We start from the raw sequence: 26,062 nt of genomic DNA, 5'->3' as shown, positions 1-26,062 counted from the left end.
AATTTATTTAAAAGGGAGAGAAAATGTTTTACACCACATTTTCGATATAATCTAAGGAAAAACATTATTTCTCACCAAAATCGAGTTGAGTTTTTATTAAACTATAAATTTAAACTAGATCTAAATAAACAACCCCTGTTAAAAATATTCTGGCAAAAGTCTGTTGGCTGTGGTGATCTTGCGCAGTGGGGGGCAAGGTCCCTCGTCTGTGCTTGGTGTAGCCACGTCAGCTGCTGCATAATCTTTTGCGCCATGCACAAAAAAGACTCTTGCTCAGCTGCTGCGTTGCGTATGATTTCTGAAGAGCGCACGTCCTTGAATTTTCTCCTTGGGGACATCTGTCGTCTTTCCTCGGGGAAGTTTTTATCCTTTAAACTTTTGTAGTTTTGGCGGGGTGTCGGGTGGGCAAACCGGCAGTTTTTGCCATCTTCCCTATGCCAACATTTGCCTTGCAGGTAAAATTTGAAAGTTTTTGGGTGCCTTCCAAATTTCTTCTTTCCTTTGGTGTCTTGGATGGCATTGGATCCACCTTGCGATTTTCTACTTTTTGTTCTTCCTTTTCTTGTGGGTACTGTTTTCCACTGGTTATCTATTGGGGTGAGGGCTCCTTTCCTTTGTAGGACCACTGGCACAGAGGGGCTTCTATTTGCTGCTTCCTTGGCTCCACTATCCTTTTCTGCCTGGTTCTTCATAGGAGTGGGTGATCCATTCTTTTGAGGAGCCACTGGGTCAGAGAGACTTCCGGGTGTTTTTCCTTTTCCTCCTCTCCATCCTTATCAGCCTTTCTACAATGGTTTTCGCTTATGACATCCAGGGTGTCAATGTGTGGTCTGATGAGTGCATACGAGCGGAGGAATTCATTCTTCTTCCGCTCTATCTGTTCAGTGGTTCTGTGAAAGCCATAATTTACATATGTATGTGTGTGTGTGTGTATTTATATATTATACATTTATATATTATATATATATATATATCTTTATATACAGAGAGACAGAGAGAGTGGGAAAGAGAGAGAGAAAGAGATTCCATGCCGCTTATTAGCCAAAATCCAAAACTTTTGTGTCTCTGTGTCTCTCTGTATATAAAGATATATATATATATATATAAATAAATGTATGATATATAAATACACAGACACACACATGAATATATATATTTTTTGGGACTGTCACATTTTGAGATTTTATTAAACTAGATCTAAATAAACAACCCCTGTTTAAAATATTCTGGCACAAGTCGGGGAGAAATTTAACATCCCAAAGAAACTTAATTTCGGTAGAAAGTATGTTTTTTTAACTTTTTTTAAAAATAAAATGTCGAAATCCGATGTGGAAACATCGGTCCAATTGGTTCAAGGCCTGCCCTGTCTATATATATACATATATATATATATTTTTTGGGAATGTCACATTAAGTTGAATGTATACAACTACTTTATATTTATACATATAAAGTAGTTGTATAAAGTCAACTTCATGTGACAGTCCCAAAAAATATATATATATACGTATATATATAGACAGGGCAGGCCTTGAACCAATTGGACCGATGTTTCCACATCGGATCTCGACATTTAATTTTTAAAAAAAGTTAAAAAAACACACTTTCTACCGAAATTAAGTTTCTTTGGGATGTTAAATTTCTTGCCGATTCTTGCCAGAATATTTTTAACAGAGGTTGTTTATTTAGATCTAGTTTAAATTTATAGTTTAATAACACACAACTCGATCTTGGTGAGAAATAATGTTTTTCCCCTAGTTTTTTTCTTTTGTCTTGTGCTATCAACTAATCTCCTCTCCTAATATACCGCAAATGACTTTTTCCCACCGAAATCAGAGTGGTAGGGGCCCACGGGAATCCATCCCCACTCACCTCAGCGTTATATATTTTCCATGTTTTTTGTTTTTTTTCCGTGTGTCATCAACTAATCTCTGCTCCTAGTATTACTGCAAAGGACTTTTTTCTCCATTGGTTGCGTATAAGGAGATCAGAGTAGTGGCTGTTTTTTTATTTACGCCTAATAACTGCTATTTCTAGCATACTAAACAAGCGCGTCGAGGACCGGCTACCTTTGAATTTATTTAAAAGGGAGAGAAAATGTTTTACACCACATTTTCGATATAATCTAAGGAAAAACATTATTTCTCACCAAAATCGAGTTGAGTTTTTATTAAACTATAAATTTAAACTAGATCTAAATAAACAACCCCTGTTAAAAATATTCTGGCAAAAGTCTGTTGGCTGTGGTGATCTTGCGCAGTGGGGGGCAAGGTCCCTCGTCTGTGCTTGGTGTAGCCACGTCAGCTGCTGCATAATCTTTTACGCCATGCACAAAAAAGACTCTTGCTCAGCTGCTGCGTTGCGTATGATTTCTGAAGAGCGCACGTCCTTGAATTTTCTCCTTGGGGACATCTGTCGTCTTTCCTCGGGGAAGTTTTTATCCTTTAAACTTTTGTAGTTTTGGCGGGGTGTCGGGTGGGCAAACCGGCAGTTTTTGCCATCTTCCCTATGCCAACATTTGCCTTGCAGGTAAAATTTGAAAGTTTTTGGGTGCCTTCCAAATTTCTTCTTTCCTTTGGTGTCTTGGATGGCATTGGATCCACCTTGCGATTTTCTACTTTTTGTTCTTCCTTTTCTTGTGGGTACTGTTTTCCACTGGTTATCTATTGGGGTGAGGGCTCCTTTCCTTTGTAGGACCACTGGCACAGAGGGGCTTCTATTTGCTGCTTCCTTGGCTCCACTATCCTTTTCTGCCTGGTTCTTCATAGGAGTGGGTGATCCATTCTTTTGAGGAGCCACTGGGTCAGAGAGACTTCCGGGTGTTTTTCCTTTTCCTCCTCTCCATCCTTATCAGCCTTTCTACAATGGTTTTCGCTTATGACATCCAGGGTGTCAATGTGTGGTCTGATGAGTGCATACGAGCGGAGGAATTCATTCTTCTTCCGCTCTATCTGTTCAGTGGTTCTGTGAAAGCCATAATTTACATATGTATGTGTGTGTGTGTGTATTTATATATTATACATTTATATATTATATATATATATATATCTTTATATACAGAGAGACAGAGAGAGTGGGAAAGAGAGAGAGAAAGAGATTCCATGCCGCTTATTAGCCAAAATCCAAAACTTTTGTGTCTCTGTGTCTCTCTGTATATAAAGATATATATATATATATATAAATAAATGTATGATATATAAATACACAGACACACACATGAATATATATATTTTTTGGGACTGTCACATTTTGAGATTTTATTAAACTAGATCTAAATAAACAACCCCTGTTTAAAATATTCTGGCACAAGTCGGGGAGAAATTTAACATCCCAAAGAAACTTAATTTCGGTAGAAAGTATGTTTTTTTAACTTTTTTTAAAAATAAAATGTCGAAATCCGATGTGGAAACATCGGTCCAATTGGTTCAAGGCCTGCCCTGTCTATATATATACATATATATATATATTTTTTGGGAATGTCACATTAAGTTGAATGTATACAACTACTTTATATATATAAATATACAAATTAATTATCAATTATCAATACAGGGCGTCGTTTAAAAAAGATTTTCGCTGCTCTTTCTAGCAAATTAAAACAATAGCATACACATTAAACAAAGCTGTCGCTGAGGTATAAAGGGAAATAACCCTCAAATGTAGGGTTATTTCCCTTTATACCTCAGCGACCGCTTTGTTCAATGTGTGTGTTATTGTTTTAATTTGCTAGAAAGAGCAGCGAAAATCTTTTTTAAACGACGCTCTATATTGATAATTTATGATTGATATATATATTTATACATATAAAGTAGTTGTATAAAGTCAACTTCATGTGACAGTCCCAAAAAATATATATATATACGTATATATATAGACAGGGCAGGCCTTGAACCAATTGGACCGATGTTTCCACATCGGATCTCGACATTTAATTTTTAAAAAAAGTTAAAAAAACACACTTTCTACCGAAATTAAGTTTCTTTGGGATGTTAAATTTCTTGCCGATTCTTGCCAGAATATTTTTAACAGAGGTTGTTTATTTAGATCTAGTTTAAATTTATAGTTTAATAACACACAACTCGATCTTGGTGAGAAATAATGTTTTTCCGCTAGTTTTTTTCTTTTGTCTTGTGCTATCAACTAATCTCCTCTCCTAATATACCGCAAATGACTTTTTCCCACCGAAATCAGAGTGGTAGGGGCCCACGGGAATCCATCCCCACTCACCTCAGAGTTATATATTTTCCATGTTTTTTTTTTTTTTTTCCGTGTGTCATCAACTAATCTCTGCTCCTAGTATTACTGCAAAGGACTTTTTTCTCCATTGGTTGCGTATAAGATCAGAGTAGTGGCTGTTTTTTTATTTACGCCTAATAACTGCTATTTCTAGCATACTAAACAAGCGCGTCGAGGACCGGCTACCTTTGAATTCATTTAAAAGGGAGAGAAAATGTTTTACACCACATTTTCGATATAATCTAAGGAAAAACATTATTTCTCACCAAAATCGAGTTGAGTTTTTATTAAACTATAAATTTAAACTAGATCTAAATAAACAACCCCTGTTAAAAATATTCTGGCAAAAGTCTGTTGGCTGTGGTGATCTTGCGCAGTGGGGGGCAAGGTCCCTCGTCTGTGCTTGGTGTAGCCACGTCAGCTGCTGCATAATCTTTTACGCCATGCACAAAAAAGACTCTTGCTCAGCTGCTGCGTTGCGTATGATTTCTGAAGAGCGCACGTCCTTGAATTTTCTCCTTGGGGACATCTGTCGTCTTTCCTCGGGGAAGTTTTTATCCTTTAAACTTTTGTAGTTTTGGCGGGGTGTCGGGTGGGCAAACCGGCAGTTTTTGCCATCTTCCCTATGCCAACATTTGCCTTGCAGGTAAAATTTGAAAGTTTTTGGGTGCCTTCCAAATTTCTTCTTTCCTTTGGTGTCTTGGATGGCATTGGATCCACCTTGCGATTTTCTACTTTTTGTTCTTCCTTTTCTTGTGGGTACTGTTTTCCACTGGTTATCTATTGGGGTGAGGGCTCCTTTCCTTTGTAGGACCACTGGCACAGAGGGGCTTCTATTTGCTGCTTCCTTGGCTCCACTATCCTTTTCTGCCTGGTTCTTCATAGGAGTGGGTGATCCATTCTTTTGAGGAGCCACTGGGTCAGAGAGACTTCCGGGTGTTTTTTCCTTTTCCTCCTCTCCATCCTTATCAGCCTTTCCACAATGGTTTTCGCTTATGACATCCAGGGTGTCAATGTGTGGTCTGATGAGTGCATACGAGCGGAGGAATTCATTCTTCTTCCGCTCTATCTGTTCAGTGGTTCTGTGAAAGCCATAATTTACATATGTATGTGTGTGTGTGTGTATTTATATATTATACATTTATATATTATATATATATATATATCTTTATATACAGAGAGACAGAGAGAGTGGGAAAGAGAGAGAGAAAGAGATTCCATGCCGCTTATTAGCCAAAATCCAAAACTTTTGTGTCTCTGTGTCTCTCTGTATATAAAGATATATATATATGGCAGTGAAACATGGGCTGTAACTGCTGAGGACATACGTAAGCTCGCAAGGAATGAAGCCAGTATGCTCCGTTGGATGTGTAATGTCAATGTGAATACCCGTCAGAGTGTAAGTATCTTGAGAGAAAAGCTGAACATTAGAAGCATCAGTTGTGGCGTGCAAGAGAGACGATTGCGCTGGTATGGACATGTGGTGAGAATGGAGGAGGATAGCTGCGTGAAAAAGTGCCACACCCTAACAGTTGAGGGAACCCGTGGAAGAGGTAGGCCCAGGAAGACCTGGGCTGAGGTGGTGAGGCAAGACCTTCGTACATTGGGCCTCACTGAGGCGATGACTACGGACCGAGACCTTTGGAAATGGGCTGTGCGTGAGAAGACCCGGCAAGCCAAGTAAGATCGTTGCCAGTGCCCCTGGACTGGTTCTTGTGCGGGTGGCACATGAGATGCACCATTTTGAGCGTGGCCGTTGCCAGTACCGCCTGACTGGCTCCTGTAGGATTTTCGAGCGAGATCGTTGCCAGTGCCCCTGGACTGGCTTGTGCGGGTGGCACATAAAAGACACCATTTCGAGCGTGGCCGTTTTCGTGCGGGTGACACGTAAAAGCACCCACTACACTCTCTGAGTGGTTGGCGTTAGGAAGGGCATCCAGCTGTAGAAACTCTGCCAAATCAGACTGGAGCCTGGTGTTGCCATCCGGTTTCACCAGTCCTCAGTCAAATCGTCCAACCCATGCTAGCATGGAAAGCGGACGTTAAACGATGATGATGATGATGATGATATATATATATAAATAAATGTATGATATATAAATACACAGACACACACATGAATATATATATTTTTTGGGACTGTCACATTTTGAGATTTTATTAAACTAGATCTAAATAAACAACCCCTGTTTAAAATATTCTGGCACAAGTCGGGGAGAAATTTAACATCCCAAAGAAACTTAATTTCGGTAGAAAGTATGTTTTTTTAACTTTTTTTAAAAATAAAATGTCGAAATCCGATGTGGAAACATCGGTCCAATTGGTTCAAGGCCTGCCCTGTCTATATATATACATATATATATATATTTTTTGGGAATGTCACATTAAGTTGAATGTATACAACTACTTTATATATATAAATATACAAATTAATTATCAATTATCAATACAGGGCGTCGTTTAAAAAAGATTTTCGCTGCTCTTTCTAGCAAATTAAAACAATAGCATACACATTAAACAAAGCTGTTGCTGAGGTATAAAGGGAAATAACCCTCAAATGTAGGGTTATTTCCCTTTATACCTCAGCGACCGCTTTGTTCAATGTGTGTGTTATTGTTTTAATTTGCTAGAAAGAGCAGCGAAAATCTTTTTTAAACGACGCTCTATATTGATAATTTATGATTGATATATGTATTTATACATATAAAGTAGTTGTATAAAGTCAACTTCATGTGACAGTCCCAAAAAATATATATATATACGTATATATATAGACAGGGCAGGCCTTGAACCAATTGGACCGATGTTTCCACATCAGATCTCGACATTTAATTTTTAAAAAAAGTTAAAAAAACACACTTTCTACCGAAATTAAGTTTCTTTGGGATGTTAAATTTCTTGCCGATTCTTGCCAGAATATTTTTAACAGAGGTTGTTTATTTAGATCTAGTTTAAATTTATAGTTTAATAACACACAACTCCATCTTGGTGAGAAATAATGTTTTTCCCCTAGTTTTTTTCTTTTGTCTTGTGCTATCAACTAATCTCCTCTCCTAATATACCGCAAATGACTTTTTCCCACCGAAATCAGAGTGGTAGGGGCCCACGGGAATCCATCCCCACTCACCTCAGCGTTATATATTTTCCATGTTTTTTTGTTTTTTTTCCGTGTGTCATCAACTAATCTCTGCTCCTAGTATTACTGCAAAGGACTTTTTTCTCCATTGGTTGCGTATAAGGAGATCAGAGTAGTGGCTGTTATTTTATTTACGCCTAATAACTGCTATTTCTAGCATACTAAACAAGCGCGTCGAGGACCGGCTACCTTTGAATTTATTTAAAAGGGAGAGAAAATGTTTTACACCACATTTTCGATATAATCTAAGGAAAAACATTATTTCTCACCAAAATCGAGTTGAGTTTTTATTAAACTATAAATTTAAACTAGATCTAAATAAACAACCCCTGTTAAAAATATTCTGGCAAAAGTCGGGAAGAAATTTAACATCCCAAAGAAACTTAATTTCGGTAGAAAGTATGTTTTTTTAACTTTTTTAAAAATTAAATGTCGAGATCCGATGTGGAAAAATTGGTCCAATTGGTTCAACGCCAGCCCTGTCTATATATATATGTATATATATAGACAGGGCTGGCTTTGAACCAATTGGACCAATTTTTCCACATCGGATCTCGACATTTTATTTTTAAAAAAAGTAAAAAAAACATAATTTCTACCAAAATTAAGTTTCTTTGGGATGTTAAATTTCTTCCCGACTTGTGCCAGAATATTTTAAACAGGGGTTGTTTATTTAGATCTAGTTTAAATTTATAGTTTAATAAAAACTCAAAATGTGATAGTCCCAAAATATATATATATACATGTGTGTGTGTGTGTGTATTTATATATTATACATTATATATATATATATATATATATATATATATATATATATATATATATATATATATATCTTTATATACAGAGAGACACAAAGACACAAAGTTCATAAATTGTGCTAGAAATAAGGCTGAAATCACCAATAGTCTTCTGAAGTCAAAATTTTGGGATTTTGGCTAATAATAAGCGGCATTAAATCTCTTTCTTTCTCTCTTTCCCACTCTCTCTCTCTCTCTTTATATAAAGATATATATATATATAATATATAAATGTATAATATATAAATACACACACACGCAAACATACATATGTAAATTATATATATATATATATATATATATATATATACAGTTTCGAAACAACGCCAGATCATACATTCAAAATAAATGGAAGTGGAGAGACAAGTTACTGAAGAGATTGCAAGAGTGCAATGAAATAATTTAACAAAAAACTATATAAATTAATAAAGGACTGAACCAGTGCGTGTGTTTATTAACGGCATAATGCCTCTCCCAAGGTTTAATTGTATTTCTTTCAACACACATCAAGAATCTTGCACACGAAATACACATACGAAATATATATATCTTTATATACAGAGAGACACAAAGACACAAAGTTCATAAATTGTGCTAGAAATAAGCCTGAAATCACCAATAGTCTTTTGAAATCAAAATTTGGGGATTTTGGCTAATAATAAGCGGCATTAAATCTCTTTCTTTCTCTCTTTCTTTCTCTCTTTCCCACTCTCTCTCTCTCTTTATATAAAGATATATATATATATAATATATAAATGTATAATATATAAATACACACACACGCAAACATACATATGTAAATTATATATATATATATATATATATATATATATATACAGTTTCGAAACAACGCCAGATCATACATTCAAAATAAATGGAAGTGGAGAGACAAGTTACTGAAGAGATTGCAAGAGTGCAATGAAATAATTTAACAAAAAACTATATAAATTAATAAAGGACTGAACCAGTGCGTGTGTTTATTAACGGCATAATGCCTCTCCCAATGTTTAATTGTATTTCTTTCAACACACATCAAGAATCTTGCACACGAAATACACATACGAAATATATATATCTTTATATACAGAGAGACACAGAGACACAAAGTTCATAAATTGTGCTAGAAATAAGTCTGAAATCACCAATAGTTTTTTGAAGTCAAAATTTTAAAAAATGATTTTTAAAAACAAGTTTTTTAGAGTCAAGGAAAATTTAGATTAAAATTTTTGGTAAAAGTCACTTTGTCTGTTACATGGTGGTCTAGGTTTCAATTCCTACCCAGTTTGAAATTTTTAAAATTTTTTTTTTTATTAATGTAAATTGGCAACCCTTTATATTGATCTTCAGCCAAGATAGGTTTAAATATGTCATTTTTTAACTACATACCTGTTGGTGTCTTGGTGGTCTTGTGGGTAAAGGCATATGTAGACACCAATAACATACTGGGCAAGGCCTTCACTAAGGGGTCTTATGAAAATTTTTCACTTTTTTTTTAATCTCTAGGGAAAAAAATGAAAATGTTAAATTAGATCCCCTATAATACCTGACACAGATTTGAAACCTCCACGTCTGTGCCATAATACTACTTCTAAACACCTCTACATATGAGGCCACCGAAGCAGCAACGATATTAACATGAAAATTAGGATATTTAAAGTTATTTCAATTTTTTGTAATTAAGGGAAACCTATGAAATTTGGTAACATACACACAAGTTAATAAAAAAAAATAATAATTTTAAACTAGGTAGGAATTGAAACCTAAACCACCATTTAACAGACAAAGTGACTTTTACCAACAATTTCAATGTTAAAATTTAGATATTTAAATATTTTCTTTATTGGTAAGACTGTTGTTGTTGCTGTTTGTTCCTTCTCGAGTCATGTCCGGTTTCCTGGTTTCATTGGCATTTGGGTTCCCCACCTGGATGGGACGTTGGTCCATCACAGGTGAGCTGCTAGATGTAGGAGGAAAGAGTAAGAAAAAGTTGTTGTGAAAGAGTCAGCAGAAGTTCACCATTACCTTCTGACAGAGCTGAGGTGTTTCGCTCATAAACACACACATTGCCCAGTCTGAGATTCGAACCCGCGATCCTTCAACCCAACAGAAATATAGTTAAAAAATGAGATATTGAAACCTATCATAGCCTGATGATCAATAAGTCACAGAAATAGGTTTTACATATCTCTGAACTTTCAAATTGGTGACCTGTTTGGATGCTCTTGTGGATAAGAGCATTTGTTGGTGAAAAAAAAAAAGGTAACTAATACATGTGGTAAGTAGCTTGCTTACCGACCACATGGTTCCGGGTTCAGTCCCACTGCGTGGCACCTTGGGCTAGTGTCTTCTACTACAGCCTAGGGCCGACCAAAGCTTTGTGACTGGATTTGGTAGACGGAAACTAAAAGACGCCCGTCGTATATATGTATATATATAAATATGTGTGTCTGTGTTTGTCCCCCCACCATCGCTTGACAACCGATGCTGGTGTGTTTACGTCCCAGTAACTTAGCAGTTCGGCAAAGAAGAGACCGATAGAATAAGTACTAGGCTACCAAAGAATAAGTCCTGGGGTCGATTTGCTCGACTAAAGGCGGTGTTCCAGCATGGCCGCAGTCAAATGACTGAAACAAGTAAAAGAGTATATATATATATATATATATATATATATATATATATAAATATATATCTTTATATATATCCGGTTTCGTTGAAGCAACACATGTTTATCGTTCTCCTGAAACAACCCCAAAGTGATTGCATAAACCGACGATAAAACCTGCTAAAACATCGATGAAAAATAAATGTGCTAAAACTGACAAAAGGTAGTACTTGTTACTTCGTAACGGTCTACCATAATATATTGATTAAAAGAAAAAAGTAATATATTACACTAAAAGTTTAATATAGTAAGTTTAAATCAGTGAAACAAGCTAATGGTATCGGCGATAACCGCGGGGTTACACGTCGTAATTTTATTTGCAGTCGAATGTAAGAAGCAAAAAAAAAAAAAAGAATTGTTTTTGAAAGAAAACTTCTTCGTACAAGAACAAGGATTTGGAATTTTACCTCTTACGAATAAGTATCCTTTTCATTTGTTTATTTTCTCTTAACTTGGGTAACATTTGAGTTACGACTTAATCTTTGTTTAGTTTCTGAGAATTCTCACTATAATTTTCATTTAACTTTTAAAAGGTGCACATTGGGATTAGACACTGAGGGAAAACGGCTGTAACTTTTTTATTTTTTAAGTTTGGCGATTTTCATTTTTGATATTGTGTTCTACATATCACGGGGCATTCTTTCGATACAAGTACTAGAAATGCCAAGCGAGCACATGCATTTGTTTACATCAATTCGGCATTTTCCGTAAGGGAAGAAACATAGAAAAAGAAAAAAAAGCAAACATAAACACACACACACACACACACTCTCTCTCTCTCTATCTATCTATCTATCTGTCAGGATGGTATTGAACCCTGGCCAGAAACTCCAGTATGTCCTCTGCTGCTGGTTATCTACACCTTTACCTACAAGGACCTAGACTCCCAATGAAATGCTCTCAAAAATTAAGATGTTTAACCTTTTGCCATTCACACTATCCTATCATAAGTAATTCTGTTATTCTTTTACTCATTTGACTGTGGCCATGCTGTAGCACCACCTTAAACAGTTTTAGTGGAAGAAATTGACCTCAGGACTTATCTTTCAAGTTTACGCACACACACACACACACACACATATCATCATCATCATCATCGTCGTCGTCGTTTAACGTCCGCTTTCCATGCTAGCATGGGTTGGACGATTTGACTGAGGACTGGGGAAACCGGATGGCTGCACCAGGCTCCAATCTAATTTGGCAGAGTTTCTACAGCTGGATGCCCTTCCTAACGCCAACCACTCAGAGAGTGTAGTGGGTGCTTTTACGTGTCACCCGCACGAAAACGGCCACGCTCGAAATGGTGTCTTTTATGTGCCACCCGCACAAGAGCCAGTCCAGGGGCACCGGCAACGATCCCGCTTGAAAAAGCCTCATGTGTCACTCGCACAAGAGCCAGTCCAGGGGCACTGGCAACGATCTCGCTCGAAAACCCGAGTATATATATATGTGTAGATATAGAGTCGATATATGTGTATGTGTGTATTATATGTATATATATAGTATGTGTATGCGTATATACATGTGTGTACATATAGAGTAGATATATGTGTATGTGTGTATTATATACATACATATATATATATAGTATGTATATGAGTATATACATGTGTGTATATATAGAGTGGACATATGTGTATGTGTGTATTTTATACATACATATATAGTATGTGTATGAGTATATATATGTGTGTAGATATAGAGTGGATATATGTGCATGTGTGTATTATATATATATATATATATATATAATAGAAATTGACCTCATGTAACCTCGTGGGCATCGGTACCATTTTCCTCTTTCTCCGTTCTTCCATTCTCCGAACTTTCCATCTTTCCGACGAAGGGCTACGCCCGAAACGTCATACACTCTCTCTTTCCTTTCCTGAGCGTCCAATAATACTATCCATATCACGTCCTCACTTTGTTGTTTTTTTGTTTTTTTGTTATTGTTTTTTTGTTATTGTTTTTTTTAACTATATATATATATATATATATATATATATATAGTATGTGTATGAGTATATACATGTGTGTACATATAGAGTGGATATATGTGTGTGTATTATATATATATATATATATATATATATATATACTGTAAATCCTCGAGTATAATCCGTACTTTTTTCCCAAAATTCAAAGGTCATAATTTCTAGTGCGTACTATATACGAGGTTAAAAATGAAAAAAATTTTCTAAGTGATAAATATGTGAAAGGCAATTTACTTAATATTTATTTTTCACTGACGTTATTACTGTTATTTCTTTATTTTCTGCAAACAGAGAGAGAGAGATGTATATAAGTCCGTGTGTGTGTATATATACAGGGTGAACCAGAAGTAAGTGGACAGAAGGTTGAATAGGGTTTGTGTCAAGGCTATATCATAACCTGCGTTGATAAAATTTTCAGTGCTTTTGAATTGTATTGTTGCATACAATAAAATTTAATTGTATATGTAATAATTGTTTACCAAAATTTAATTGTATTAATATGTAATCTCAAAGTAAATGTTATTATTTACAGTCCATCTACTTTTGGTTCACCATGTATATATATATATATATATATATATTTATACATTGTTTTTCTTTTTATCTCCCCAGACAAATGCAAGGTGGTCAAACGTCTCCTCAACCTGAAATCCTATGACACCATTAAAATCACCTGAACGACATGAATGGCACACCTCTCGCTCACCGACTCCATCAACGGCCCCCTACCTTCCTCCTCTTCCTTCCCCTTCGACCAAATACTCTCTCTCCCTCTCTACGGTACCCACAATTCCACTGCTGTCCCACCCCGGGGTTTGTAAACGAGGCGCAGGTTGGGGCCGTGCGCACGACGAGGTTATTTTACGGGGGAAAAAAAAAAAAAAAAACAGTGGAAGGTATATTGACAATTGAAAATTTTCGACTCCATCCTTCGCATCCACTCCCTGCCAACAACATCATCTCATTCTTCTGCCAGGACTTCTCTTCCAGCCACGACCATCCTCACTCTGCGTTGTGTCTGTCTCGTAAATGTCAGACAGCTCAAGTCTGAAGTGGGATTTTGCTCTGTCTTTCTTTCAAAAAATAAAAAAAGCACAAGCAAAATGTGAGAGAGAAATATATACACACACACACACCTACCTACCTAAATCGTATGAAGATATATATACACCCACAAGTATGTGCTCATTGTTTGTATACATACATACACACAAGTTTTCTAAACAGGGTTGGCCAAAAGTCACCTGACAGTAAATCAAAACCATTAAATTCCAAGATTTATTTATGTTTAACAACTGAATGAATCTAAATATTAAACATGATGAAAATTGTTCAAACTCAAGTCCTTCTTGAACGACATATTTTTCCATTTGAGCCAATAAAGAATTACAAATAGTATTGATATAATTTTATTTACTGTCGGATAACTTTTGGCTAACCGTGTATATATATATAAATAAATATATATATATATATATATATATATATATAATGCTTGTGTACCCAAGAAAAAGGAAGGAAGTACTCAATACTAAAAAAAACTAGTGTCATAAGTATTCGAGTACCTTCCACTTCTGGCAAAAAAAATGTATCGTACAGATGTGTGTTTAAGTCTATACATACACATCTAGACAAGCATTGAAGTGCTGAGTGAATTGAAATATTTTCAGGAGTGAAGGAAATCTCAAATGCAGGAGAATAGCTGTTAAAACAGCTGCAGAAATTTGGGGCAAAAATACCCCTGAAGTGAGAAAAAGGGGCCAAAAGTCTCTACAGAGAATTGAGCCTTGTATTATTTGTAAGGGGCTGTTTGGCTCAATGGTACAAAGCACTCAGCCTCAATTTAAGAGGTACAGAATTCTTTTGAGATTTCCTTCATTTCTAAACACACACACACATATATATATATATACATGTGTACACTCACACACATATATACGCACATATGCATATACACTCACATGCATATATATATATAAGAACTGCTGTCTTCAACACCTGTACTCATCCCCTTACTTCAGTTGAACTCAACTCAAGCATTCATGCCTAACTCCAACTCAACTCTTAGTCCCCCTCTCACCCAGAGGAAAAAGAACAAAAAGGGGAAAAAACAAACAAAACAACCTCTGTATTCAAATTCTACATGCCCCCATGTCCCCAGCTTTTGTTCCCTAATGAACTCTACACAGCTATTTTATTGTCCTGCGGTCAACATAAGGTCTAGAGTATACACCCCACTTTTATCCTCATTAGTATAGTGGACTGTGTGTGTGTGTGTGTATATATATATGTATATATATATATATATATATATATATATATATATATATATATATATATATATATATATATATATATATATATATATATATATATATATATATATATATATATATATATATATATATATATATATATATATATATATATATATATATCAGTAAAGGCACATGGTTCAGTGGTTAGAGTGTCGGGCTCACTATCATGAAGTAGTGAGTTCGATTCTTGGACCGAGCTATGTGTTGTGTTCTCGAGCGAGACACTTTATTTCATATTACTGCGGTGCACTCAGCTGTAGAATTTGGTGCCAAGGTGTATCGGCCTTTGCCTTTCCCTTGGATAACATTGATGGCATGGGGGGGGGGGACTTTCTAGATGCAATCCCATGGTCATTGATGACTGAAAGTGGAAGGGGCTTCTTACATAGCAAAATAATTGAGATTCAGATGAATTAGGTAATTAAGTTGAGGCACCAAAAATTAGTGTGGTATTAACTGTACAATTTCAAAATAAGGTGAATAAAATCAAAATAAGCAACAAGGATATCCAGAGATGATGCAGTACGACCGTGCATTTAATTGAACAATGCAATCATTACATCCAACTTAAATGGAGGGCTATCCTCAGCTGCAATAAATAAATAAATAGAATTAATTTCAACAGTTGGACACATTTGTATAATTTTATGTAAATCCTCTAATAGCGTAAGAAGACAAAGTCCATGCTGTTTTTCACTTCAGCTTAGAAGTCTTTCTGACTTCTATTTATTTATTTATGCAGCTGAGGATAGCCCTGGATTTAAATTGATATAATAATTACATTGTTCAATTAAATGGAGCTGCTTGAAACAGTCGTACTGCATCACCTCTGGATATCCTGTTGCTTATTTTGATATATATATATATATGTGTACATACATAGATACACACACATGAAGGGGCATGGCCTAGTGGATAGGTATTGAACTCACAATTTCCAGATCATAGGTTCGATTTCTGTACTGGGTGGTTCCTGCATAAAACCCTTCTTTTCATGTTACTCCAGTCCACTCGGCCGTAAATGGGTAACCCTATGATGGAATAGCCTTCAGATCAGGGTGGGCATTGGTCTGCTTGCATAAGCCCAGTGCAGTACCGCTAAAGCAATGTGAAGCGCATTGTGACCAGTGATGTGCAAACATCCGATAGTCCAGTCGAGACTGTGCATGGCCTAGTGGTTTGGGTGTTGCACTCATGACGATGAGATCAAGGTTTCAATTCCCAGACCGGGTGGTCTGTTGTGTTCTTGAGTAAAACACTCCATCTTGTGTTGCTGTGCGACCCCCCTTCAACACCTGATGTGTGGTTCACCGGGCCCCTATTCAGATAATGTCAATTTGATCACAATAAAGAAATTACAGAACCCTCTTTCCCAGACTATAAGAAACTACCGTCATATATATACATATAGTTATTTATAGTTTACTATTCAACAAAAGAAAGTATTCAATCGAGAGTGAGGTAAATATCATTTAATCTTTTGGCATTCAGATTACGGTCAAACGTAAAGTTAATTTATTCAAATTGTTTTGAATTAATCATGGATTATCTCCTAGCTTCGAGATTTCAATGATGTGATTGCTTAGTCCTAGAATAACATTGTAGGGTAGGTGTGAGAAGCTGGATGTGGCCAGTTCAAACAGAAAACAGGAAGAATATTTGGGCTGGATGTAGCTGGTTTAGATGCTAAAGGGATATATATATATGTATATATAGGCGTAGAAGTGGCTGTATATATATATATACAGGCGCAGGAGTGGCTGTGTGGTAAGTAGCTAGCTTACCAACCACATGGCTCCAGGTTCAGTCCCACTGCGTGGCACCCTGGGCAAGTGTCTTCTACTATAGCCTTAGGCTGACTAAAGCCTTGTGAGTGGATTTGGTAGACGCAAACTGAAAGAAGCCCGCCGTATATATGTTTGTGTGTCTGTGATTGGCCCCCAACATCGCTTGACAACCGATGCTGGTATGTTTACGTCCCCGTAACTTAGCGGTTCGGCAAAAGAGACCGATAGAATAAGTACTAGGCTTCCAAAGAATAAGTCCTGGGGTCGATTTGCTCAACTAAAGGCGGTGCTCCAGCATGGCCACAGTCAAATGACTGAAACAAGTAAAAGAGTATATCTATGTATGAAGCCCTGCAGGAGATCTTTGTATGGTCGCTAGTCCTGTTAGAAATAGGAGCCATGTCCCTCCTCAAACAATACCTTATGTATGTTTAACCCTGTTGCATTCAGATTACTCTGTGAAATCTAATAACTTATTCATTCACATTGTTTTGGATTAATCATGGATTATCTCATAGCTTTGAGATTTCGATGATGGGATTGTTGGGCAGGTGTGTGTTAGAGGCCAGATCTGGTCAGTTTGAACAAAAACCAGGGAGAATATTTTGGCCAGATATAGCTAGTACATAGTAGAGAGAGCCTGAAAATTTGGAGACTCGTGTTTCCAGAGCAAGAAACTGTTGACAGCCTGTATCTTTATGCTGTGTACATTAAATGATATATAATATAATATACACACACCTTCTCACTGAAAATTGTCTTATACACCTTTATTTGAAATTAATCATTAAGGGAAACAATCTGGTAGAATTGTCCGAGCATTGGACAAATTGTTTCGTTCTATTCCTTCTGGTTATTCATTGGTTTGAAGTGGGGAGTAAGGATGGTGGTGATTGGTGCTGGGAGTTCCCGCCCCTTTACCTGGGTGTCTAACACCTAAAACTATATTTCTGGGGTGAGCTGAGTGTGGGGGGGGGGCGTTTTCTTCCTCTTTTACTAAATTTTAACTAATCTTCCTGTGAATGGGGCTGGCTGAGATGGAGTATACCCTCCCCTATCTCTCACATACACACACAGTTAAATATTTGTAAACTTTTACACACACACACACACACACACATCTACACACATTATATGTAAATATACTCACAATTATTTAATTTAACTTTACACACACACATATATATATACATATATATATATACTCAAATACATATACTTTTAAAATTAAAAAATACATAAATAGGTGAACCATGCACATATACCCTCATCAACATATATATTCAAATATGAATCTTATATATATATATATATATACACACACATATATTTACATTTACTCACCTAAAGACATAATTCAGACCTAGTTATTTATAATATTGGCAAAAAGCTGTGATTTTTCTCCCCCCTTGTTCTCTCCATACCCACCACATCTGCTGAGGTCCAACCATGACCCCCCCCCCACACCTCTCTATCACATTCATCAAAATATTTCCCACTTCTCACCCCCCCCCCCCCCCCGTGCCCTCTGTTTTTTTATCAGGAAATAACATTTTTCTAAACGTTGCTGTTCTGATCTAGTTTTTGCTGCCCTTTTGGCCCTGCTTTCCATGGCCCCTTCATGCCTAGTTAATAAAAATTGACCTCACCCCACCCATCTAAAAACCAGCAAGCCAAGTATATTTACAAGGGCAAGTCCTCCCCCTCTTTTTTTTTTAATAAATTGTATAGCTTTTTAGGCCCTCTTCTGCTAACTGAGGGAAGTAAACTAGTCAGAAAAAGGGGAGGGGGGAAAGGGACTTGTGTATATAGAGTTTTTTTGTTTTTTTTTCCTGTATGTCGGATCTCTAGGGCCGGTGCTTTTGTTTTTAGGGAAAGAGAGAAAGTTGGAGTTCTGAGTCCTTATTTGTTGGCTGCAGGAAGGGACCTCGCAGAATCACAGCAGCGCTGATTCTCAGTATTGGGTTTTAGTAGGAAACCAACAGAACATGGACCCTGGCGAAAGCATGTGAAAGGACCAGCTGGTATTGTGGTGGGGGCGTGGTGACGGCCATGGGAGTTGGAGTCCCAAATAACCTGGTTAATGTATTAACACCCTTTACCCATCCACATTATCTTAGCAAATGTAATCCTTTTTTTTATTTACACTGTTTTGAATTTAATCATGGATTATCTATCTCATGGCTTTGAGATTTCAAATGATGTGATTGTTTAGTTTTAGCATGACATTGTAGAGTAGGTGGGAGAGGCTGGATCTGGCTGGCTTGAACACAAAACAGGGAGAATATTCGGGCCAGATATAACTGTTTTAGATGCTAAGGGATTATATATATATCTATGTAAGAAGCAACGAGGGAGATCTCTACATGGTGGCCAGTCCTGTTGGAAATAGCAGCCAAATCCCTCTCAGACCACAAATGTCTTATGTATAATCAGATTCCTCTGTTGAATCTAATGCTTATTTATTCACATTGTTCTGAATTAATCCTGCATTATCTCATAGCTTTGAAATTTCAATGATGGGATTGTTTATTTTTAGAATGACATTGTAGGGTAGGTGTGAGAGGCTGGATCTGGCCTTGTTTTCAATTAATCACGCATTATCTCATAGCTTTGAGATTTCAATGACGTGATTGTTTATTCTTAGAATGACATTGTAGGGTAGGTGCGAGAGGCTGGATGTGGCCAGTCTGAACCTAACCGGTTTAAATGTTAAAGGGTTAAAAAGGGGAGTCTGAGTTTTCAAAACGAGGAGATTCATTTGGAAGTGGAGGAGAAAAAGGAGTGATGGGCTGAGTGTGTGTGGGGGGTTAAAGTGGAAGAAGTGCCACTTCCACTTAAATATATACCCCCCCCCCATCTCCAAGAGATAGAAGAGGACAATCATCACTAAAATATATATTTGAAGGCCCCTATTTCAGCCCATAAACTGATAGAGTGTTTGTAGGAGTAGGGTCCAGTTGATGGGTCTAGGGAAATACACACATCTATATAATATATACACACAATATTTATATAATATATATATACACACACACACACAGATGCATATACACACAATATATATTCACAATATTTATATATATACATATATACACACACATGCATATACACTCACATACGTATACACACAATATATATTCACAATATTTATATAATATATATACACACACACACACACACACATATATATATACATAAGTATCATCATCATTTAATGCCTGTTTTTTCTTCTTTTTTTCCATGCTGGCATGATATAAGATACATACACGTACCCATTTATGTATAAAATATACATACATAGGCGCAGGAGTGGCTGTGTGGTAAGTAGCTTGCTTACCAACCACATGGTTCCGGGTTCAGTCCCACTGCGTGGCATCTTGGGCAAAATGTCTTCTACTATAGCCTCGGGCCGACCAAAGCCTTGTGAGTGGATTTGGTAGACGGAAACTGAAAGAAGCCCGTCGTATATATGTATATATATATGTATGTATATGTTTGTGTGTCTGTGTTTGTCCCCCAACATCGCTTGACAACCGATGTTGGTGTGTTTATGTCCCCGTAACTTAGCGGTTCGGCAAAAGAGACCGATAGAATAAGTACTAGGCTTACAAAGAATAAGTCCCGGAGTCGATTTGCTCGACTAAAGGTGGTGCTCCAGCATGGCCGCAGTCAAATGACTGAAACAAGTAAAAGAGTAAAAGAGTATACATACATACATATATATATATATATATACACACACACACACACACTATATATATATATATATATATATATATCCATACACACAGATTTTTAAGGAAATTTGGCAAAAGGAAGAAGATTGCTTTTGGAGTCCCCCCTCCCCAAGAGAGGTGAGAAGGTGCAAAATGAAAGGGGGGGTGCAGTGGGGTCTATTTATTATTATGTTTGTTAAAGACTGGCCCAGCACATGACCGGTCCCTCTTTGGCTCTCCCAGACCCCTGCTTAGTGTATCAGCTGGTTCCCCGGCTGTCATTTTAGGCTCTATTATATACTGCTGTATGTACATGATAAAAAAAAATGTTTTCCACCCATGACCATCCTGCCTTTTATTCAGGTTCTTTTGGTTTCTTTATGGATGCACGAAGGGCAAAAGACAAGCTATAATGGGCAATTTCTGTTATGATACAACCTCCACCTCCACTCCCCAAGCTGTATTCCTTATCGTTCCAGACAAGGCCACGCTGGGGCTACTAATTTGACCGATCATGCAGTGTGTCTGGTTTAACTAAAATTGTCGTCGTCGTCCACTGCAGAACAAGAGACTGCAAGAGGCACGAGGGTGCAACACACTGGGACTGTTGGGTGGGGGAGATGGGAGTGAGACAAGGACCAAAGTTTCGGTGGAAGGCACCGAAGAAAGGGAGAAGAGGGGGGGGTAGTTAATTTTCGATGAAACGTTTCGGTCTTGGGTGCAAGGGGAGGAGGAAGAAGAAGAATAAGGGTGGGTGCAGGTGGTGAGGAGAGGTGGGGTTGACTTTCTGGTGTCCCCGAGGGTTGAGGTGACAAGGGCAGGGCAGGGTGGAAGCACAGGTGGTGGGTACCCAGGTGGTGGTTCACTTACAATAAATACACTAATTACTAATAACCACCACCACAGTGAAACAAACCCCCACCCCACTTCCTGTTCCCCCCCCTACCGCTGACATGATAATAATAATAATAATAATAATAATAATGTGCCATACTTTGTGTAAATAAAGAAAAGTTTTTGTTTGGTGTTGATGTTGTTGTCATTGTTGTCGTCTAGAAAAGATGTAACTGTAGAAATAATAGACAAAAAAATGAAATAAAATAAAACTATAAGGGTTGGTTTGAAAGGTTTACAAATCTTTAAACAAGTAAGCCAAAGGGGATGGGAAGAGGTTAAAAACATAGGGGGTGGGGACCTATGTGTCTACAGTTTTGTAAATATTAAATTTTTTTTTTTCTTCACATATTTCTTAATTTCAATAAAATCTCAAATTTTACCTCAAAAATCTGTCTTTGGCTTGGTTTTTTGTTGTTTTTTTTTTGTTTTATTTTTTCATATATATATATATATATTTCTTTCATACATCCACGTCTTTGTCGATGTTGTTGCTGTGATGCTCATACCTGGCTCTAAGGGATTACAGAAACTGGAAGTGGTGTATTTTATGTTCCACCCGCACAAGAGCCAGTCTAGAGCCATTTGGTTATTTGGAAATGTTGAAAAAATGTCTATTAATGCAATGTCTAAATTAATATATATAGGCACACACACATACATACATCCACTGGCAGTGCCCCACCATGGCTACAACCTTAGAGCTGAAACGTATAAAAGAAGAAATATATATATACATAGGCGCAGGAGTGGCTGTGTAGTAAGTAGCTTGCTTACCAACCACATGGTTCCGGGTTCGGTCCCACTGCGTGGCACCTTGGGCAAGTGTCTTCTACTATAGCCTCGGGCCGACCAAAGCCTTGTGAGTGGATTTGGCAGATGGAAACTGAAAGAAGCCCGTCGTATATATGTGTATGTATATATATATATATATATATATATATATATATATATATATATATATATATATACATATATATATATATATACATATATATATATATATGTGTGTGTGTATGTTTGTGTGTGCATCTGTTTGTGTTTGGTAGACGGAAACTGAAAGAAGCCCGTCGTATATATGTATATATATATGTATCTGTTTGTCCCCCCAACATCGCTTGACAACCGATGCTGGTGTGTTTACGTCCCCGTAACTTAGCGGTTCGGCAAAAGAGACCGATAGAATAAGTACTAGGCTTCCAAAGAATAAGGCCTGGGGTCGATTTGCTCGACTAAAAAGGCGGTGCTCCAGCATGGCCGCAGTCAAATGACTGTAACAAGTAAAAGAGTAAAAGAGGCACACACACACACACACACACACACACACAGATCAGGTAATATTTAGTGAAACAATGTAATAAGTTCTCAAGCTGACTTACCACCCAAAACTCCAGCATGGACTGCGACGAAAGCAAAACAAAGTGATTTCACAGCTGCCTAGCAATAATGGGCTTTGGCAGCTTATCATTGAACAGATACAGCAGAAGGAAAATATGAACAGGCAGAAAGACTGGTATCAGATTAGATTACATTTATATATTTAAACTGCAGGTGTGGCTGTGTGGTAAGAAGCTTGCTTACCAACTGCATGGTTCCAGGTTCAGTCCCACTGCGTGGCACCTTGGGCAAGTGTCTTCTACTATAGCCTCAGACCAGCCAAAGCCTTGTTAGTGGGTTTGGTAGACGGAAACTGAAAGAAGCCTATAGTATATATATATATATATATATATATATATATATATATGTGTGTGTATTGGTGTGATTGTGTGGTATTGCTTCCCAACCACATGGTTCCGGGTTCAGTCCCACTGCGTGACACCTTGGGCAAGTGTCTTCTACTATAGCCTCAGACCAACCAAAGCCTTGTGAGTGGATTTGGTAGACAGAAACTGAAAGAAGCCTATAGTATATATATGCATATATAGATATATGTGTGTATGTATAGGTGTGATTGTGTGGTAAAACTTCCCAACCACATGGCCCTGGGTTCAAACCCACTGCATGACACCTTGAACAAGTGTCTTCTACTCCAGCCTCAGACCAACAAAAGCCTTGTGAATGGATTTGGTAGGCGGAAACTGAAAGCAGCCCATTGTATATATGTATACATATGTGTGTATATGTCCTTGTGTGCCTGTGTTTGTCCCCCACCACTGCTTGACAACCGGTGTTGGTGTGTTTACATCCCAATAACTTAGCAGTTTGGCAAAAAAAAAAAATTAGTATTGGGGTCAATTCATTCGACTAAAAGTTCAAAATTCTTCAAGGTGGTGCCCCAGCATGGCCACAGTTTAATGAATGAACCAAAGATATCTAATCACTCTCATTTGGTAGATGGAAATTGAAATGGAATAATGCGGGGAGCTGGCAGAAACGTTAGCACGCCGGGCGAAATGCTTAGCAGTATTTCGTCTGCTGTTACGTTCTGAGTTCAAATTCCGCCGAGGTCGACTTTGCCTTTCATCCTTTCGGGGGTCGATAAATTAAGTACCAGTTATGCACTGGGTCAATGTAATCGACTTAACCCATTTGTATGTCCTTGTCTGTCCCGTCTATGTTTAGCCCCTTGTGGGCAATGAAGAAATAAGATGGAAACTGAAAGAAACCTGCTGTGTCTTTCTTCTCCACTACAACCAGCGTTGGTGTGTTTGGCAAAAGCGAATGGTAAAGTCAGAACCAGGCTTGAAAATATGGATAAAACACTGGGGGTTGATACATTCAGTTAAAAATTCTTTAAGGTGGTGCCCCAGCATGGCCACAGTTTAATGACTGAAACAATTAAGAGATAAAAAAAAAAAAAATTGTTGAGTTGTATATATATAAACACCTTAATCTAAACTGATTAATTTGTTTGACTGTTCATACTTTGATAATACTGTTAACACCCACATATATACACATGCATCATCATCATCGTTTAATATCCGCTTTCCATGCTAGCATGGGTTGGACGATTTGACTGAGGACTGATGAAACCAGATGGCTACATCAGGCTCCAATCTGATTTGGCAGAGTTTCTACAGCTGGATGCCCTTCCTAACGCCAACCATTCAGAGAGTGTAGGGGGTCCTTTTACGTGCCACCGGCACGAAGGCCAGTCAAGCGGTACTGGCAACGGCCACACTCAAAATGGTGTATTTTACGTGCCACCCACACAAGAGCCAGTCCGGCAGCACTGGCAACGATCTAAATATAAACACATATGCATACATATATATATAAGCACACATACATAAACATACACACATATATAAGTAGTCAGTCTACCTGGGTGGTCAACATCAGATGCAGGGAACAGATGACGCAGGCAATGTTACAAGCTTCTCTGTTTCAGGTGCAGACGTGGCTACGTGGTCAAGAAGCTTGCTTTTTGCTAAGGTGCTGGTTTCAGGTTCATTCCCACTACGTGACACTTTAGCTCAAGTGTCTTCTGCTACAGCCCTGGGCTGACCAATGCATGGTGAGTGAATTCGGAGGACGGTAATTAGGTACAGGCTCATTGTATGTGTGAGGGTCTGAATAACCCCCCCACACACACACACACCTGTTTCACCATCACTTGATGACCTAGCAGAGATAAGACAATATTGTTCACTGGAATTTTTTCTGACTCCTGTGCAGGTGGCACGTAAAAAACACTACACTCTCGGAGTGGTTGACATTAGGAAGGGCATCCAGCTGTAGAAACTCTGCCAAATCAGATTGGAGCCCTGGTGTAGCCATCTGGTTCACCAGTCCTCAGTCAAACTGTTCAACCTATGCCAGCATGGAAAGAGGATGTTAAACAATGATGATGATATATATATATATATATATATATATATATATATGCTCCGTTGGATGTGTAATGTCAATGTGAATACCCGTCAGAGTGTAAGTATCTTGAGAGAAAAGCTGAACATTAGAAGCATCAGTTGTGGCGTGCAAGAGAGACGATTGCGCTGGTATGGACATGTGGTGAGAATGGAGGAGGATAGCTGCGTGAAAAAGTGCCACACCCTAACAGTTGAGGGAACCCGTGGAAGAGGTAGGCCCAGGAAGACCTGGGCTGAGGTGGTGAGGCAAGACCTTCGTACATTGGGCCTCACCGAGGCGATGACTACGGACCGAGACCTTTGGAAATGGGCTGTGCGTGAGAAGACCCGGCAAGCCAAGTAAGATCGTTGCCAGTGCCCCTGGACTGGTTCTTGTGCGGGTGGCACATGAGATGCACCATTTTGAGCGTGGCCGTTGCCAGTACCGCCTGACTGGCTCCTGTAGGATTTTCGAGCGAGATCGTTGCCAGTGCCCCTGGACTGGCTTGTGCGGGTGGCACATAAAAGACACCATTTCGAGCGTGGCCGTTTTCGTGCGGGTGACACGTAAAAGCACCCACTACACTCTCTGAGTGGTTGGCGTTAGGAAGGGCATCCAGCTGTAGAAACTCTGCCAAATCAGACTGGAGCCTGGTGTTGCCATCCGGTTTCACCAGTCCTCAGTCAAATCGTCCAACCCATGCTAGCATGGAAAGCGGACG

General features: G+C 37.9%; 1 protein-coding gene across 1 annotated transcript in view; it reads left to right on the top strand.

The window, feature by feature from the left end:
* Positions 1–13,932, top strand: part of LOC106876056 (serine/threonine-protein kinase unc-51) — a 115,916-nt gene extending 101,984 nt beyond the window's left edge. The window contains exon 28 of the mRNA XM_089346187.1: positions 13,441–13,932. Within this exon, the coding sequence (XP_089202313.1) occupies positions 13,441–13,505 (65 nt within the window). The 3' untranslated portion in view covers positions 13,506–13,932. The remainder of the gene's footprint in view (positions 1–13,440) is intronic.
* Positions 13,933–26,062: the final 12,130 nt, after the last annotated feature.

This window comes from Octopus bimaculoides, chromosome 30 (genome assembly GCF_046866305.1).
Source record: "Octopus bimaculoides isolate indiv1 chromosome 30, ASM4686630v1, whole genome shotgun sequence".
Lineage (NCBI taxonomy): Eukaryota > Metazoa > Mollusca > Cephalopoda > Octopoda > Octopodidae > Octopus > Octopus bimaculoides.
This window is presented reverse-complemented; position numbering and strand designations above follow the sequence as displayed.